General features: G+C 43.2%; 1 protein-coding gene across 10 annotated transcripts in view; it reads left to right on the top strand.

Moving 5' to 3' along the window:
- pisd (phosphatidylserine decarboxylase) overlaps positions 1–18,141 on the top strand; it is a 42,222-nt gene that overhangs the window by 16,358 nt on the left and 7,723 nt on the right. For 4 of the 10 annotated variants that reach the window (XM_035772640.2, XM_035772638.2, XM_035772641.2 and 1 more), the window contains exon 4: positions 13,938–14,174. In XM_035772640.2, coding sequence (XP_035628533.1) covers positions 13,938–14,174 — 237 coding nt within the window. Of the gene's footprint in view, positions 1–4,713; positions 5,055–5,883; positions 5,958–10,195; positions 10,362–13,937; positions 14,175–18,141 lie in introns of those variants that run through there. The other 6 variants (XM_052521459.1, XM_035772646.2, XM_035772645.2 and 3 more) reach the window with 4 other exon arrangements.

Raw genomic sequence — 18,141 nt, 5'->3', positions numbered from 1 at the left:
GAAGCTGGTTTAGAGAATGCCAAGAGTGTGCAAAGCTGTCATCAAGGCAAAGGGTGGCTACTTTGAAGAATGTCAAATAGATTTTGATTTAACACTTTCAGTTACTACATGATTCTATGTGTTATTTCATAGTTTTGATGTCTTCACTTTCATTCTACAATGTAGAAAATGGTAAATAAAGAAACCCTTGAATGAGTAGCTGTCAACTTTTGACTGGTACTGAATCTTATTTAAATTACGGCAGTAATTGCCGCAGTGGCAACAATTTAGCAGTGATGGGCTACCGCTGCTAAAGGAATATAGGGGAAACACTGGAACTGCATCTTAAGTAGCCTTTTAAAATCTTACTTGAAAAATGACCAGTCAGGCAACAATCTCTAATTATGACGCTTAACTTTCTGAAATGATTAACTGACAAAACAGCAGATAGTGAATAGATTTACCCCCCACACACTGAGCTTTGCTGAGCTAATGATAGGATAAGGTGGGAAGCAGTGGACTCCAGGCTCCCTAAATCAGGCCAAATACCATATAGATCAGCAGTATAGGGGAGCTGCCAGGATTCTATAACGGGTTCCGTGAACACTATAGCTGATGGGGTTGTTTGTATTTATTATGGAACCCATTAGCTGCTGCCAAGGCCACAGCTTGTTGCTGTGGTCCAGCAAAATTAAGGCAGTTATGAATGTATTGTAATGGGTTTAAAAAAAATTGTATAACAGATTTCACAACACACTGTGTGCCCTCAGGCCCCTAATCTGCTACCACTTATTCACAATACAAAATCCATGTGTGTGTGTGTGTGTGTGTGTGTGTGTGTGTGTATAGTACGCATGTTATTGTGTTTTTATGCATGTGTCTGTGTTGCTTCATATTCCCCGCTGTTCCATGAGGTGGAATTATTTTTTTAAAATCTAATTTTACTGCTTGCGTGATTTACTTGATGTGGAACAGAGTTCCACGTAGTCATGGCTCTATGTAGTGCTGTGCGCCTTCCGTCGTCTGTTCTGGACTTGGGGACTGTGAAGAGACGTGGGGTGGGGTAATACCTCACACAAATACAAGTAGTGATGAAGTCAATCTCTCCTCCACTTTGAGCCAGGAGAGATTGACATGCATATTAATAATGTTAGCTGTCGGTGTACATCCAAGGGCCAGCCGTGCTGCCCTGTTCTGAGCCAATGGCAAAGTCCCTCTTTGTGGCACCTGACCAAACGACTGAACAGTAGTCCAGGTGCGTTAACTAGAGCCTGTAGGACCTGCCCTGTTCATAATGTTGTTCAGAAGTTGGAGTAGCACTTTATGGACAGACTTCTCCCCATCCTAGCTGCGGTTTTATCAATGTTTTGACCATGACAGTTTATAATCTAGGGTTACTTCAAGCAATTTAGTCTCCTCAACTTGCTCAATTTCCACCTTATTCATGACAAGATTTAGTTGTAGTTTAGTGAAGGATTTGTCCCAAATACATATTTTGTGTTTTTGAAATATTTAGGACAAATGTATTCCTTGCCACCCATTCTGAAACTAACTGCAGCTCTTTGTTAAGTGTTGCAGTCATTTCAGTTGCTGTGGTAGCTGACGTGTATAGTGTTGAGTCATCCGCATACATAGACACTCTGGCTTTACTCAAAGCCACTGGCATGTCATTAGTAAAGATTGAAAAAAGTAAAGGACCTAAACAGCTGCCCTGGGAAATTCCTGATTCTACCTGGATTATGTTGGAGAGTCTTCCACTAAAGAACACCCTCTGTGTTCTGTTAGGCAGGTAACTCTTTATCTACAATATAGCAGTGGGTGTAAAGCCATATCACAAGTTTTTCCAGCAGCAGACTATGATCCATAATGTCTATAGCGACACTGAAGTCTTACAAAACAGCCCCCACAATCTTTTTTATCAATTTCTCTCAGCCAGTCATCAGTCATTTGTGTAAGTGCTGTGCTTGTTGAGTGTCCTTCCCTATAAGCGTGCTGAAAGTCTGTTGTCAATTTGTTCACTGTGAAATAGCATTGTATCTGGTCAAACACAATTTTTTCCAAAACTTTACTAAGGGTTGGTAACAGGCTGATTGGTCAGCTATTTGAGCCGGTGAAGGGGACTTTACTATCCTTTACTAGGTAAGTTAATGACTTTTGCTTCCTTCCAGGCCTGAGGATGCACACTTTCCAGTAGGCTTAAATTGAAGATGTGGCAATATTGTCCACTTATATTCTCACAAATTTTCCAACCAAGTTGTCAGACCCCGGTGGCTTGTCATTGTTGATAGACAACGTTTTTTTGGGGGGGTCCTCCAAATCTTTTTAATATTTTTCTTAGGCATGCATCTGTCTTTAATAGTGTATTAACTACTTTTTTTTTTTTTTAAATCAGTTTAGTACTGCAAATTGAGAAATTGTGTGATGTTTGCCAATCGGTTGTACAGCCAGACCTATTTGCCATCTCTTTTGCCACATTCCTCTCAACTAGAGGTCGACCGATTTATGATTTTCCCATACCGATTATTGGAGGCCCAAAAAAAGCCGATACCGATTTAATTGGCCGGTTTAATTTAGTTGTGATAATGACAATTACAACAATACTGAATGAACACTTATTTTAACTTAATATAATACATAAATAAAATCAATTTAGCCTCAAATAAATAATGAAACATGTTCAATTTGGTTTAAATAATGCAAAAAACAAAGTGTTGGAGAAGAAAGTAAAAGTGCAATATGTGCCATGTAAAAAAGCTAACGTTTAAGTTCCTTGCTCAGAACATGAGAACATATGAAACCTGGTGGTTCCTTTTTAACATGAGTCTTCAATATTCCCAGGTAAGAAGTTTTAGGTTGTAGTTATTGGAATTATAGGACTTTATCTCTATACCATTTGTATTTCATTAACCGTTGACTATTGGATGTTCTTATAGGCACTTTAGTATTAACAGTGTAACAGTGTAGCTTCCGTCCCCCTCCTCGCTCCTACCTGGGCTCGAACCAGGAACACAACGACAACTGCCTGCCTCGAAGCAGCGTTACCCATCGCGCCACAAAAGCCGCGGCCCTTGTAGAGCAAGGGGAACAACCATTCCAAGTCTCAGAGCGAGTGACGTTTGAAACGCTATTAGCGCGCACCCCGCTAATTAGCTAGCCATTTCACATCGGTTACACGGGCCTAATCTCGGTAGTTGATAGGCTTGAAGTCATAAACAGCTGCTGGCAAACGTACGAAAGTGCTGTTTGAATGAATGCTTGCGAGCCTGCTGGTGCCTACCATCGCTCAGTCAGACTGCTCTATCAATATCATACAGATAACACACAGAAATACGAGCCTTGCGTCATTAATATGGTCGAATCCGGAAACTATCATCTCGAAAACAAGACGTTTATTCTTTCAGTGAAATACGGAACCGTTCTGTATTTTATCTAACGGGTGGCATCCATAAGTCTAAATATTCCTGTTATATTGCACAACCTTCAATGTTATGTCATAACTGTAAAATTCTGGCAAATTAGGCGGCCCAAACTGTTGCATATACACTGACTCTGCGTGCAATGAACGCAAGAGAAGTCACACAATTTCACTTGGTTAATATTGCCTGCTAACCTGGATTTCTTTTAGCTAAATATGCAGGTTTAAAAATATATACTTCTGTGTGTTGATTTTAAGAAAGACATTCATGTTTATGGTTAGGTACACATTGGAGCAACGATGCGCACCGCATCGATTATATGCAACGCAGGACACGCTAGATAAACTAGTAATATCATCAACCATGTGTAGTTAACTAGTGATTATGATTGATTGTTTTTTAAGTTTAATGCTAGCTAACAACTTACCTTGGCTTACTGCATTCGCGTAACAGGCAGTCTCCTTGTGGAGTGCAACGAGAGAGAGGCAGGTCGTTATTGCATTGGACTAGTTAATTGTAAGTTTGCAAGATTGGATCCCCCGAGCTGACAAGGTGAAAATCTGTCGTTCTGCCCCTGAACAAGGCAGTTAACCCACCGTTCCTAGGCCGTCATTGAAAATAAGAACATGTTCTTAACTGAATTACCTAGGTAAATGAAGATTAATTAAAGGTGTAAAAAATCAATTTAAAAATACATATTTTTTAAATCTGTGTCCAAAAATACAGATTTCCGATTGTTATGAAAACTTGAAATTGGCCCTAATTAATCAGCCATTCCGATTAATCGGTCGACCATTACTCTCAACCATAGTTTTTCAATTCCTTATCAATCCTTGGGGATTTAACAGTTTCTAGTCATTTTCTTAAAGGGTGCATGCTTATTAGTAACTGGGATAAGCAATGTCATGAATGTGTCAAGTGCAGCGTCTGGTTGCTCCTCATTACACACCACGGACCAGCAGCGTCTGGTTGCTCCTCATTACACACCACAGACCAGCAAATATTCTTTACATCAACAACCATAGGAATCGCAAACCAAACTTGTCGCATTTCCCTCCTATCATCAAGCTGCCCCTCCCCCAGGCAGACCAGTCCTCCTCCAGTCTCCCACCGTCACCAGTCTGCTTTAGTTCCTCTCAGGTCAGCCGTGAAACAGTCAGCCCACCCAGAAGATGTCCATTCTCTAGTACAAAATCACTTCTAAGAGGCCCTTGGATCCCTGAGAGAGAAGAGGAGCGAACGGATTACCCCCCTCCACCACGTCACATCCGTCCTACCAGAGAAGGGGGCTGGGCTTGAGAGTAGCAGAGCGATTGAACGAGCTCCAGCAAGAGAACAGAAGTGCGCACACCGAGCTAGAGTGGCAGCCCCAGTGAGCGCGAGAGAGAAGCGTCTGTAATCCACCCCCCACGCCTTCAGTGATCATGTGTCAGAACAGGAGCCTTCAGCGGGCGGCAGCGCAGAGCTCAGGGAAATGGTGAGATGCTGCAGGTCTTTGCATAGCCCTCCGTCTTGCTACAATCTCCACAGAGTTAGGGTTGATGTGCGCCGGCTCCGGACGATCAGCTCCACAGGAGCTGCCGGGGAGCAGGGGGGAGGCAACGGCGGCAACGTCTCAGGCCACGGGGCCCAAGCACTCAGCCACAGGAACCGATTCAGGTATGCTGAGAGCGGGAGAGAATGAGAGCGAGAACAAGAGATGAATGACCACAGGATGCCTTAGCATGTGTATAACATGCTTGTTAGACATGACAAAGACAGGACTGACGCGGAGAGGGAACGAATGGTTTTCAGCCTATAAAGTGATTGTTTACGGTATGTGAGAGATGGATTAAAGGCGAGTGAGATGAACAGAACGAGCATAGAGGGGATGATTAATGTAATGTTCTGCTGTGAGATTGAAGCTCTAGCAGTTATGCTTTGTCAGTGGGGGGTTGTGTGCACTTCGCGTGTTGAGCTGCTACATGAGAAGAGCGACGACCATGAGCCGAGGGCCTGAATATTGAGTGTCCACAGTCGGTCCGCTCTCCCAAAGCCCCGTCTTTCTCGATCTTTCTCTCGCTCTCTTTCTCTCTCTCTCTCTCTCTCTCTCTCGCTCTCTCTGTTCCAGGCAGCACAAAGCCTCTGTTTGGCCTAATTGCAGCGTAATGCCCTTAAGCCCCATCCAGGCAGGCCAGTCTAAGGAGGAACAATGTATCTGGGCCAGGCCAAGGCCAGCCTTACCCAGCCAACCTCTGAAGTGGGTCTGAAAGAAGTGAGGGATAGATGGAGTTTTAGAGATCTGTGTGGCGGCTGAGAGACTCTGTTGATGTAGATGGAGCGAAGCAGGAGAGAGAGAATGCTATGCAGCCAGTGATTGGCTAATATGTGCCTGCATTGAAGAGGGGGGGTGCTGTTGGAGCCTGCGTTTTGTGTGGTGGAGGGAGACTGGATAGCCAGGAAATAAAACAAATACAGACGTGTATTCTTTACGTGTTGGCTTTTTGTTACTTTTGTTGCGTTTATGTGGTTGGCTGGGATATTTAAGATATACTTTGCGATTGCTGAAACCAAGGTGCTACGGTAAATAATAATGAAATGATACTGCACTGGTTGACTTGTATGAGAATTTAGATTAAATTACATCAAATTAACCACTTTCAGGGCAATTTCCATGTAAAAGGACCCACGAGTACCAACTTAAAGTTCATAGGAGCATGTCAGATCAAATGTAAGATTTTTTTAGTTTATTATTATTTATTTATTTTTAAACTATTTTCCATTATAAATATTAGGATTAAGTAAAGGCTTTGATTTCTGGTCAAACAGATGGAAAAGTGTCTTTTAGAAACCTTAAGACTTTTTAGTAGATGTTAATCATGGGCATTAATATGGAGTCGGTCCCCCCTTTGCTCCGAGAACAGCCTCCACTCTTCCGGGAAGGTTTTCCACTAGATGATGGAGCACTGTTGCAGGGACTTGCTTCAATTCAGCCACGAGCATTAGTGAGGTCAGGCACTGATGTTAGGTGATTAGGCCTGGTTCGCAGTTGGCGTTCCAATTCATCCCAAAGGTGTTCAATGGGATTGAGGTAAGGGCTTTGTGCAGGCCAGTCTAGTTCTTCCACACCGATCTCATCAAACCATTTATATTTTTGTCCTCGCTTTGTTCACAGGGGCATTGTCATGCTGAAACAGAAAATGCCTTCCCCAAACTGTTGCCACAAAGTTGGAAGCACAAAATTGTCCAGAATGTCATTGTATGCTGTAGCATTAAGATTTCCCTTCACTGGAACTAAGGGCCCTAACCCTAACTGTGGAAAAACAGACCCAGACCATTATTCCTCATCCACCAAACTTTACAGTTGGCACTGTGCATTCGGGCAGGTAGCGTTCACCTGGCATTCGCCAAACCCAGATTCGTCCGTCTGACAGCCAGATGGTGAAGCGTGATTCATAACTCCAGAGAACGTGTTTCCACTGTTCAAGAGTTCAATGGTGGTGAGTTTTACACCAGCCCAGCCGACGCTTGGCATTGTGCATGGGCTTTTGTTCGGCTGCTCGGCCATGGATACCCATTTCATGAAGCTCCCGACGAACAGTGCTTCCAGAGGCAGTTTGGAATTCGGTAGTGTCTTGCAACCGAGGACAGACTTTTTCTACACGCTTCAGCATTCTGCAGCCCCGTTCTGTGAACTTGTGTGGCCTACCACCTCGTTGCTGAGCCGTTGTTACTTCTAGACATTTCCACTTCACAATAACAACAGTTACAGTTGACCGGGGCAGAACTGTTACAGTGCCACGCTTTAATGTCAGTGAGCTTTTCAGTAAGGCTGTTCTACTGACAATGTTTGTTTATGGAGATTGCATGGCGGTGTGCTCAATTTTTATACACCTGTCAGCAACGAGTGTAGCTGAATCCACACATTTTAAGGGGTGTCCACATACGTTTGTGTGTGTAGTGTGTCTTTAAGATATTTTCTAATTTCTCATCCTCATGTGGGAGGATAATGAACGTTTCCAGAAGGAACAAGTGAAGGAAGTTCTGTCAATTACTTGGTGTTTTTACTGATATCAATTTTGTTGATGAATTAAGTGAACTCTAAATTCCGTTACCAAATCTTCAAGGAATTTCAGAAAAAACGGCAACGGAATTTCTGTAATTGAATTGGCTACAATGGAAAATCATAGTCACACCACAGTTTGGTTCACAAGTTTGGACAGTACAATACAGTAAGGAAAAGTAGAGTACAATACTGTATTTAAAAGTTCAGTAGAGCACACGAGTTGTACTGAACTATACTCTGATGTACTTTGATGTTTAACTTGTGAAACATGTAGGTCGGTGTCTGGGGGGGGCTCATTAAAATAAAAGCCAGTGTGTGGAATAATATCTAAATATGCAATGGATATTGCACATTTCTACCTTTCTTTTGTCCCTATTTAGTATACATCTCTATAAAGAGTTAAATTCCTATCCATAATTATGCATTTCTGTGTAGTACAGATCAGGGAGCCAATTCCGTTACCGGGTGTAAATCCACTTCACTTACTGCAGTCCACTGTAGTTCAAAATAAGAATTAGTTCTTAACTGACTTGCCTCGTTAAATAAAGGTAAAATCAACTGTAGTTCATTGAATTCATTGTGTCATGTCATAGCTGACACCCCATTCTTTTGTAATTTTATCTTTTGAATGTTAATTTGGAGCAGTTATTGGAAACCGTGGATATGTAATTTTTTTCTGTTTTTAGTTTTTTAAATGTTTTTGTAAAATGTTGTATAAATTGTTAAAAGTAGTCATTGTGCATAGAGTTGTATGGTTTTGTGAAACTTTTTAAAAATCAATGGTATTTGTTTGGCATACATTTTTTTAAAGTGAGAAGTGAGTCTCAATGCAATTCCGTTATCGTGGAATTGCCCTAAATCTATATTAGCGCCATTAGCTAGAATCTAATTATAGGCTGTGTACCCAGCCAGGCTCTGTAGTAAACCTTGCTTTCCTGTTTTTAGAGCTTAGAGAGGATGAGTGGCCCAGTCTAACGCTCTGCAGTCCAAACTAGGCCAGCCAGCGGTGACTGAGGAAAGCAGTCGCTATCTCCAGTACACTAGGCACCATACCCAGCTACCATGGAGCCAAAGTAATCAGAGATGAGATTTTCCCTGATGAATCAGGAATTTCATTCCAGTTTTCCAGAATGGGGCGATCTTAAATCACTGTGGATCATTCAGATGTGTTTAACGATAGCCTTTTCTTTCATGACTGCCGTGCTGTGGTCATCAAACCCTTGAGGAATTACACAGTAAAATGTGGTGGGGTGTGCGGCTCTCTGCGGACCCACTGAACCTCACAGCTCCACATGCTGCTCCAGATCTATAGGCCATCCTCCGATACATGTGTATTCAGATAGTGGATCAATATGGGCAGTGTTGTCTGAACGGCTGTGCTGGGAGACGATCACTCAGCACTCGCAGCAGTTTCACAAAGGGGGCATCAACACCAGCCTGTGAAGCACCATTCAATTGATCCGATTCAACGCAGAGGCCAAACGGGTCTATAATAACACAGGGATTAATATAGACGCCACAGGAGATGACCCATGCAACCTACTGTATGCCAGTGATTGTGGCGTTAAGGTGCTGCTGACTGACGGCTGTCCGTTAGGGTGTCAGTGGCTAAACCATGCATGGCATGGCCTCACGCTTTGCCTTGATCCTGATTAGTGGAGACGGGTCCTCTTTAGGCCTATAGATAGCCCCACTGAGGCTATACAGCTAGCCTGTGTTATACCACCTCTCCTCTCAAGTCTGGACTCTCTCACTCGCTCACTTTCTTTTCACAAGTCTGGATTTTGCAGAGCTACGGCTGCAGCACCTCCATGTGTCACTTGGCTGAGAACTAGCTATACCCCCCCAATATCCCATCTAAAAGCCTTTGGTGTTGTACATTTTGTGTGTGTTGGATGTCCCTTGTTGAGAACATTGGTGTCCCCCCTTAGAGTCCAGTCCACCGTTGCATCACAACTGCCCTAGTTGTTCCTATTGTACAGAGTCAGGACAACACGAGCACCACTGAAGCCTGTTTTAATAGACGTATGCAGTGCGGCCAGGCATGGTCATGGACAGATTATGGATTTGACTGTTGGGTGGATATGCTGTTTTCTATGCATTTTTAGCTGTGTGTTTACCGCCCACACACTTCGAGCACAGAGTTTGTCATTTAAAATCCCTCTCCGCGTTTATCGCCTAAGGCTAAGCGAATAAAGTGATGCATATTTTTACATGGCATATTGAGAGATCTGGATGGATGGGAGTTAGAATGATGATATTTTAAGGAGAGACATTTGACTTGACTAAAAGCAGCCTGAAGAGTAGAGTGGATTCTGTATGAAATATTAATTTTTTCGGAAACTAACCACGTGGGGGTTTAGATGAGAGTCTTCCACAGTACATCATCTGCGTGGTTGAGGGGATTTGGGGTAGGTTGTGCAGTCAGAACGCGTGACGTCTCAGTAGCCTATTTGCCGATAGGAATGTGCTGTGTTTGAACAGGGTAACGTCAGAGGGCATCTGTCAACTATTTCTGTTTGTGCTTTGTTGTCGTTTTAGTTTCCGTTATACGTGTATTTACCCACGTCTTTGCGTGGACACGCGTGTGCATTCTGTCATTTTTCATGTGCTTTGTGGGTGTGCGTGGGTGAGAGACTTTGTGGGTGTCTGTGAATGTGAGTCTCTGCCCTGCCTGTGTTTTGTGAGTCGGAGACTCTGTCTGTGTGTACACTGCCATACCTGTGCCAACCCAGGGCTTTGTATGGTTGCGCAGGTTGCAGTTCCCTCAGTTGGCCTTGCGGCGTCGTCTTGGCCAGTTGAGCTGCATGTCCCGGCCCGTCTTGCGGCTGCGCTCATGGCCGCTCAGCTTCCTCTACTACTTCCTGACCTTCGGTGCACTCAAGCCCCTGGCCAAGGTCGGCTGGAGACCAACAAGCAGGGTGAGTACTACCCTACTAACGCGCTACTACAGCGTTTTTCTCCTGTGTGTGTGAGAGAATGAATGACTGAATGTCAATCTCAGCATCCAGAGGTACCAAGTCCTATAATACTAGTTGAGTGAGGACACCTGTTCCTCCCAAACAAAGTAAATCGCAGCTGGAACACTTGAAAAAGCACTTTAATAAACCCCGATGTTCATTACAGTTCCTACCAAACAGTTTGTTTCCCCTGCGTCGTGGCACCAGGTTTTCTTGGCGAGAAGTGCTCTGTTAGAGAGCCACTGATGTGTGAGGTGCGCCCACCCCCCCCCCGTCACAGATGGCCGGACCCATATGGACCTGCGGAGCTCTGATCTCGGCCCAGGCTCTATCGTAACGCCTATCAAAGGCCCTTTGTGTGATCCACACAATAACTGGAGGAATGCTTTGTTTTCTTCTCCTGCTGTGTTCGCTCACACTGTCGCGGCAAAGGGGCGAGTGAGTGGCCTAAGTTTCAATGGATGCTGTGTTTCCCATCCTTACCATCAGCCAATAAGCATTGAATGTTATTAATGAAATGTTGATCTATTCCGCCTCCCTTGACCTATTCATCCGTGGATATCAGTGGATACTTAATCATGGGGAGAGAACTTATCTGCCACCCGTATCCTCAGCTGATCTATTTCCTGCAGTTTGGACAAGATCTGTGATCATCTCTGGAGCTACAGGACCTTACTGCCTAGTGAGTTATGTGGGCGGTTCCAGACTCCGCATGCAGCACCGGTTTGGCTTAAATTCAGGAGGGTGCGCAAAGTTCCAGAGAATTTGCATTGAAATGTTGTGGACAGACACGCTTCTCTCTATTGTGCACATTGAATCGGTTTGTCAGTTTGATCTATACATTATATTTCTATTGGCAATGTTAAGCACCAAAATAAGCTCCAGTATTTCTCCACTGTATTTCTGTTTTACAGTCTGAACTCTGATCAGCTTTAAGGTTTTTAATCCTGGGGTCACATGGCTTTTTGAGACCCTCCTACCTACCTGTTAAACTCCTATTCTATCGCAGGTCTATTTTAAATCTGATTTCTACGTGTATTACCCTGACCTCACATCTGAGACCACGTAAAGAAATGGCTATTTCAATGTATTTTTTTACTGTGCCGACGGTCCATTCGTAGCCGCGTTGAATTTGAGATGGAATATCATTAAGGGCTTCAGCTGTTCGGCAGGGATAAGGAAGGGGTGGGGAAGATCCCCAAGCGGCTGATCCCTAAAGTGCACAGTTAACCAATTAGAATTCAATAATTTATTTATGAAGCCCTTTTTACATCAGCCGATGTCACAAAGTGCTGTACAGAAACCCAGCCTAAAACCCCAAACAGCAAACAATGCAGGATGTAAAAGCACGGTGGTTAGGAAAAAGAAGAAACCTAGAGAGGAACCAGGCTATGAGGGAGGGGTGGTCAGTCCTCTTCTGGCTGTGCCCGGTGGAGATTATAACAGAACATGGCCAAGATGTTCAAACCTTCATAGATGACCATCAGGGTCAGATAATAATGGTAATCACAGTGGTTGTAGAGGGTGCAACAGGTGTAAATGTCAGTTGGCTTTTCATAGCCGATCATTCAGAGTTAGAGACAGCAGGTGTGGTAGAGAGTCCAAAACAGCAGGTCCAGGACAAGGTAGCACTGGACGTGCACTGGTCCTACTCACTGGACGTGCACTGGTCCTACTCACTGGACGTGCACTGGTCCTACTCACTGGACGTGCACTGGTCCTACTCACTGGACGTGCACTGGTCCTACTCACTGGACGTGCACTGGTCCTACTAACTGGACGCGCACTGGTCCTACTCACTGGACGTGAGTAGGTCAGGGTTCCATAGCCACTTCCAGAACAGTTGAAACTGGAGCAGCATGACCAGGTGGACTGGGGACAGCAAGGAGTCATTAGGCCAGTTAGTCCTGAGGTGTGGTCCTCTGAGAGGGAGGAAAGAGAGTGATAGGGAGGAAAGAGTGAGAGGGAGCATACTTAAATTCACAAAGGTCACAGGATAAATCATGAGAAATACTCCAGATATAACAGACTGACTATAGCCCCCCGACACACAAACTATTGCAGCATAAATAGGCTGAGACAGGAGGGGTCGGGAGACACTGTGTCCCTGTCCGACGATACCCCTGGACAGGGCCAAAGAGGCCGGATATAACCCCAACCACTTTGCCAAGGCACAGCCCCCACACCACCAGAGGGATATCTTGAACCACCAACCTAATAGCCTGAGACAAGGTTGAGTAAGCCCACAAAGACCTCCCCCGCGGCACGAACCCGGGGGGGTGCCAACCTGGACAGGAAGATCACATCAGTGACTCAACCCACTCAAGTGACTCACCACTCCTAGGGACGGCATGGGAGGGCACCAGTAAGCCAGTGACTCAGCCCTCTTAATAGGGTTAGAGGCAGATAATCACAGTGGAGAAGGGAACCGGCCAGGCGGAGATGGCATGGGCGGTTCGTCGCTCCGGTGCCTTTCCGTTCACCTTCACACCCCTGGGCCAGACTACCCTCAATCATAGGCCCTACTGAAGAGACGAGTCTTCAATAAAGACTTAAAGGTTGAGACCGAGTCTGCGTCTCTCACATGGATAGGCAGACCATTCTATAAAAAATGAGCTCTATAGGAGAAAGCCCTGCCTCCAGCTGTTTCCTTAGAAATTCTAGGGACAGTAAGGAGGCCTGCGTCTTGTGACCGTCGCGTAGGTGGAAAGGTCGGAAAGATGGGTAGGAGCAAGCCCATGTAACGCTTTGTAGGTTAGCAGTAAAACCTTAATCAGCCCTAGCCTTAACAGGAAGCCAGTGTGGAGAGACTAGCACTGGAGTAATATGATCACATTTTTTGGGTTCTTGTCAAGATTCTAGCAACTGTGTTTAACACTAACTGAAGTTAATTTAGTGCTTTAGCCGGAAAGTAGAGCATTGCAGTAGTCTAATCTAGAAGTGACAAAAGCATAGATGCAGAAAAATGTATCATTTTTGGACAAAGTTTCTGATTTTTGCAATGAAGATGGAAAAAAGCAGCCCTTAAAGTATTCTTCTTAAAGTATAAGTTTAATTTGGAAATGTACATGATCTGTGCGAGTTCTGATGGTTCACGTTTGGCTTCTACAATGCACCTGTAAACGAAGACCGTACTTCAGGAGTGCAAAATGTCAATCTATTCAGGCGCGTTAAAACACGGTCAACTCTCGCTTGCTACCTATCCTGCATATGGCCTTGATGCAGTTGACTTTAAATGCTCTTTTCAGAGTTGAGATGGCGCCTTGCCTTAAGCTTAGTGATCTAGTCAACGTTATAGCCGTTATCTGCCATGGTTCTAGCTTCTCCTGTTTACAGTTCACCCAGTAGAGAAGTAGTAGCCCTGTCTCATCTGTTTGTGTAGTCTTGCCAATTCCTATGGTTGTTTGGTGTAACAATGAGCATAGGGAGTTGGCCAGACAGCACAAACCGATCTGGGATAAGCCAGGATGCAGCCAATGTGAGAGCATGCCATTTAACTATGTGTAGGCTAACCCAATCTCTCCCTCCCTGGCCCAGGTTGCTCTGTACAAGACCATCCCAACACGGCTGCTGTCTCGGGCCTGGGGTCGCCTGAACCAGGTGGAACTACCCACCTGGCTGAGAAAGCCAGTCTACAGTCTGTATATCTGGACGTTTGGCGTCAACATGCAGGAGGCGGCTGTGGAAGACCTAATTCAGTACAGGAACCTGGGAGAGTTCTTTAGACGGAAACTCAAACCGGCTGTCCGGCCCGTGTGCAACTCGCACTGCGTGGTGAGTGTGTGTGTGTGTATATGCGTCCGTGTCTACTGTGCCTTCAAAGTATTCATACCTCTTGACGTATTCCACATTTTGTGTTACAGCCCGAATTCAAAATGGATTAAATATTTTTTTCTCTCACTCATCTACACACACTACCCCATAATGACAGTGTGAAAACATGTTAGCAAATGTATTGAAAATTAAATGCAGCGATGTCTAATTTGCATAAGTATTCAACCCCTGAATAAGTACTTTGTAGAAGCACCTTTGGCAGCGACTACAGCTGCACGTCTTGCTGGGCAAGTCTCTAAGAGCTTTACTACACCTGGATTGTGCCACATTTGCGCGTGTATTAATTTCAGAATTCTTCAAGCTATGTCGTCGTTGTTGATCATTTGCTAGAAAACCATTTTCAGGTCTTGCCATTTGATTTTCAAGTAGATTTAAGTCAAAACTGTAACTCAGCCACTCAGGAACATTCCCTGTCTTCTTGGTAAGCAACTCCAGTGTAGATTTTAGACCCACCTATGTGAAGCTGGCCACAATAAGGAGTAGACACAACAGTGGAATTTGCCGTTCACCTTCAAAATATGTCTCTAATTGAAAGTGATACAAATAGTGTAATCATGCCATAATGTAATAGATCAGGCTCGACGATTGTTCGAATGTTATATAAATTCATCAGAGACTTTGTTAATTTGACCAAAATCACGTGTTTGACTTGAGAATTGCATTGGGGGCGCGTACTTATTTCACTGTACAGCCTATGGATTGTGGATCAATGGCACGGGGTATCAGTGTGCTCCGTGACATCCACAGAACATTAGCATCGTAGCTCTTATTGCGTGACTCTAAAACCACTGTGAAATAAGCAGCGTCTATTATACCAGTCAACCTACTATTTGGTTTGAACACTATTCCAGAGGAAAAACAATACAACGAGGATGTTTTGGAGTCTGAACTCCGTGGAGGACATGATGGGTACTGAGCAGACTGATACCCCATTTCACTTCCCACAGTCAAACTCCCGCAATAGGAGCTAAGATGCTAATATTTGTGTGAACTCTTCAGTTATGTTCTTTGGGTGTCACCAAGTAGACTGATACCTAATTTCATTGCTCTACACTCCAACGTTGTTTAACATTATCTAGTCTAAATATGGCATGGTTTCGCTAATTGTAACCATTTGCATCACTTTCATAGAGGGACTTTTTTGCGGATTGTTTGAAGTCGGACGAATTCCACTATTGTGGCTAATCCTTATTGTGGCTAGCTCCACAACACATAACCCGGTCCGGTCAAGCCACACTAGCCAGATGAAGCTAGCTAGCTGCTTATAAGGTTAGCCTGGGGTTTGTTATCTAGCTTTATTTCTATGAACTGAAGTTGGATTTCAATTCGAGAACAAGTGGCTACCTAGCTAATACTTACATGGATTTCTAAATCATTGCTAAGAATATTGATAATGAATGCATTTTTTTTTATTTATATGTTTTTATCCTTCTCGTTTGAGCTTGATCTTATTTCAAATGCTCCCATTCGGTGGAACAAATAATGCCTTATTAGCGACGCAGTATTGTAAACACATCGTGTAGACTTGGACAGGCATTTTTCGGAGGTCTGAATCTCAGTCTTGGGGTTAAATATTAATAGCCACTTTGATAGTAAGGCATGGCTACACACAAAAACGACAATGATGGAAATATAAAAATTGTCGTACTTTAAAGGAAAATTGGCCGTTATGGATGTGACGCTGTACAAAATGAGTGTTTATATACAACCCTCAGCCGTGGCGTATTGGCCATATACCACAAACCCCGAGGTGCTTTATTGCTGGTAACCAATGTAATTAGAGCAGTAAAAATATGTTTCGTCATACCTGTGGTATACGGTCTGATATACCACGTCTGTCAGACAATCAGCATTCAGGGCTCGAACCACCCAGTTTATAGTTGTAAATAATGATTTGTAATTTATTTTTACTGTGAATAAAAAGTTGGCTACTCACAACATTGTCAGATGTTCTGGTAATTATGAGGTGGATAGACAAATCTAGAAATGTGTTTATGCAGGTCCTAAGACGAGACTAATAACATTTTATTTTCAATAGAATAGCATATTTTGAGTGTAATGTTAGGCTACTGGTCTGTTCAACCCATAGCTGTGCAAGGCAAATTAAATCAATAGTTCTTATTTTGTTAACTAAACAGACAAGGGACACACTTTTCCTACTTTCTCCTGCCCTGACCACAGTCAACACACAGGGCCTATATTTTATAGTAAGATTTAATATAATGGAATATAACAGAATAAAATAGAAAATATTTAGAATGTGTGGAACCGCTGTCATAGCATTTTATTTCACGTTAATTTTTTTGCTCTAGAAGCATTATCTGCTCTATCCAGGTTAGGAAATGTTCTGCCCTGGATTAACCTCTGTAGGATGATTATCAGAGATTCTTTACTGATCCACGTTGGACGCGATCACATTCTCGCACTTTCTTTTTCTAACTCCCAACAGGACTTTTAAATACGCTACCGCAATCGTGACTAGGTCGATTGGTGAAAGTAAAAGTACAGGCTTTGTTACCGGCAGATATATAAAGAAAATGCGAAAACATTTGGCGGCATTGGTAAAGTTGACTGACAAACGTCTTGGTGTGAAAGGTGGCGTAAAGGTGGCATATTCACACCCCCTGACTTTCTCCCCAAAAAATGGTATTACAGCCTGAATTTAAAATGGATTTAATTTGTATTTTGTGCTGGCCTACACACCATAATGTGAAAGTGGAATTAGGTTTTTAGAAGTGTTAACAAATTAATAAAAAATTAAAAGCTGAATGGTCTTGTCAGTAATATTCAACTCCTTTGTTATGGAAAGTCTAAGTTCAGGAGTAAAACATGTGCTTAAGTCACAAGTTGCATGGACTCTGTATGTGCAATAAGTATCATTTTTTTTATTATAACCAATATGTGGGGTACAGAGATGAGGTAATCTGTAAGGTCCCTCAGTTGAGCAGTACATTTCAAACACAGATTTGTCTACATGGAGTTTTACAGGGAGTTTTTCCAATGAAGGAGGACACCTATTTTGTAGATTGGTAAAAAAAAATCAACAGACATTCAATATCCCTTTGAGTATGGTGAAGTTATTCATTACACTTTGGATAGTGTATCGATACAACCAGTCACTACAAAGATACAGGCGTCCTTCCTAACTCAGTTGCCGGAGAGGAAGGAAACTGTTTAGGGATTTCACCATGAGGCCAATGGTGGTTTTAAAACAGTTAGTTTAATGGCTATGATAGAAAACTGATGGCACAACAACATTGTGGTTACTCCACAATACTAACCTAAATGACCGAGTGTAAACATGCATCCTTTTTGCAATAAGGTACTAAAGTAAAACTGCAAACAATGTAGTAAAGAAATTAACTTCATGTCCTGAATACAAAGCTTTATGTTTGGGGAAAATCCAACACATCACTGAGTACCGCTCTTCATATTTTCAAGTATGGTGGTGGCTGCATCATGTTATAGGTATGCTTGTAATTGGCAAGGACAAAGCTGTTTGTATTTTTATAAAAATAAATGGAATAGATCTAAGCTCAGACACAATCATAGAGGAAAACCTGGTTGTCTGTTTTCCAACAGACACTGGTAGACCCATTCACCTTTCAGCAGGATTATAACCCAAAACACAATAACCCAAATATACAGCTGACGAGCTTATCAAGATGACGTTGAATGTTCCTGAGTGGCCTAGTTACAGTTTTGACTTAAATCGGCTTGAGAATCTATGCCAAGACTTAAATGGCTGTCTCGCAATAATCAACAACCAACTTGAGAGGTTGAAGAATTTAAAATGTGCTAATATTGTACACTCCATTTGTGCAATGTTTTTAGAGACTTACCCAGAAATATGCACAGCTTTAATTAATTGCTGCCAAAGGTGATTCTAATATGTATTGATGCCAGG

This window comes from Oncorhynchus keta, chromosome 6 (genome assembly GCF_023373465.1).
Source record: "Oncorhynchus keta strain PuntledgeMale-10-30-2019 chromosome 6, Oket_V2, whole genome shotgun sequence".
NCBI classification, from domain to species: domain Eukaryota; kingdom Metazoa; phylum Chordata; class Actinopteri; order Salmoniformes; family Salmonidae; genus Oncorhynchus; species Oncorhynchus keta.
Note: the sequence above shows the minus strand (reverse complement) of the source record. Positions and strands in the feature narration are given on the sequence as shown.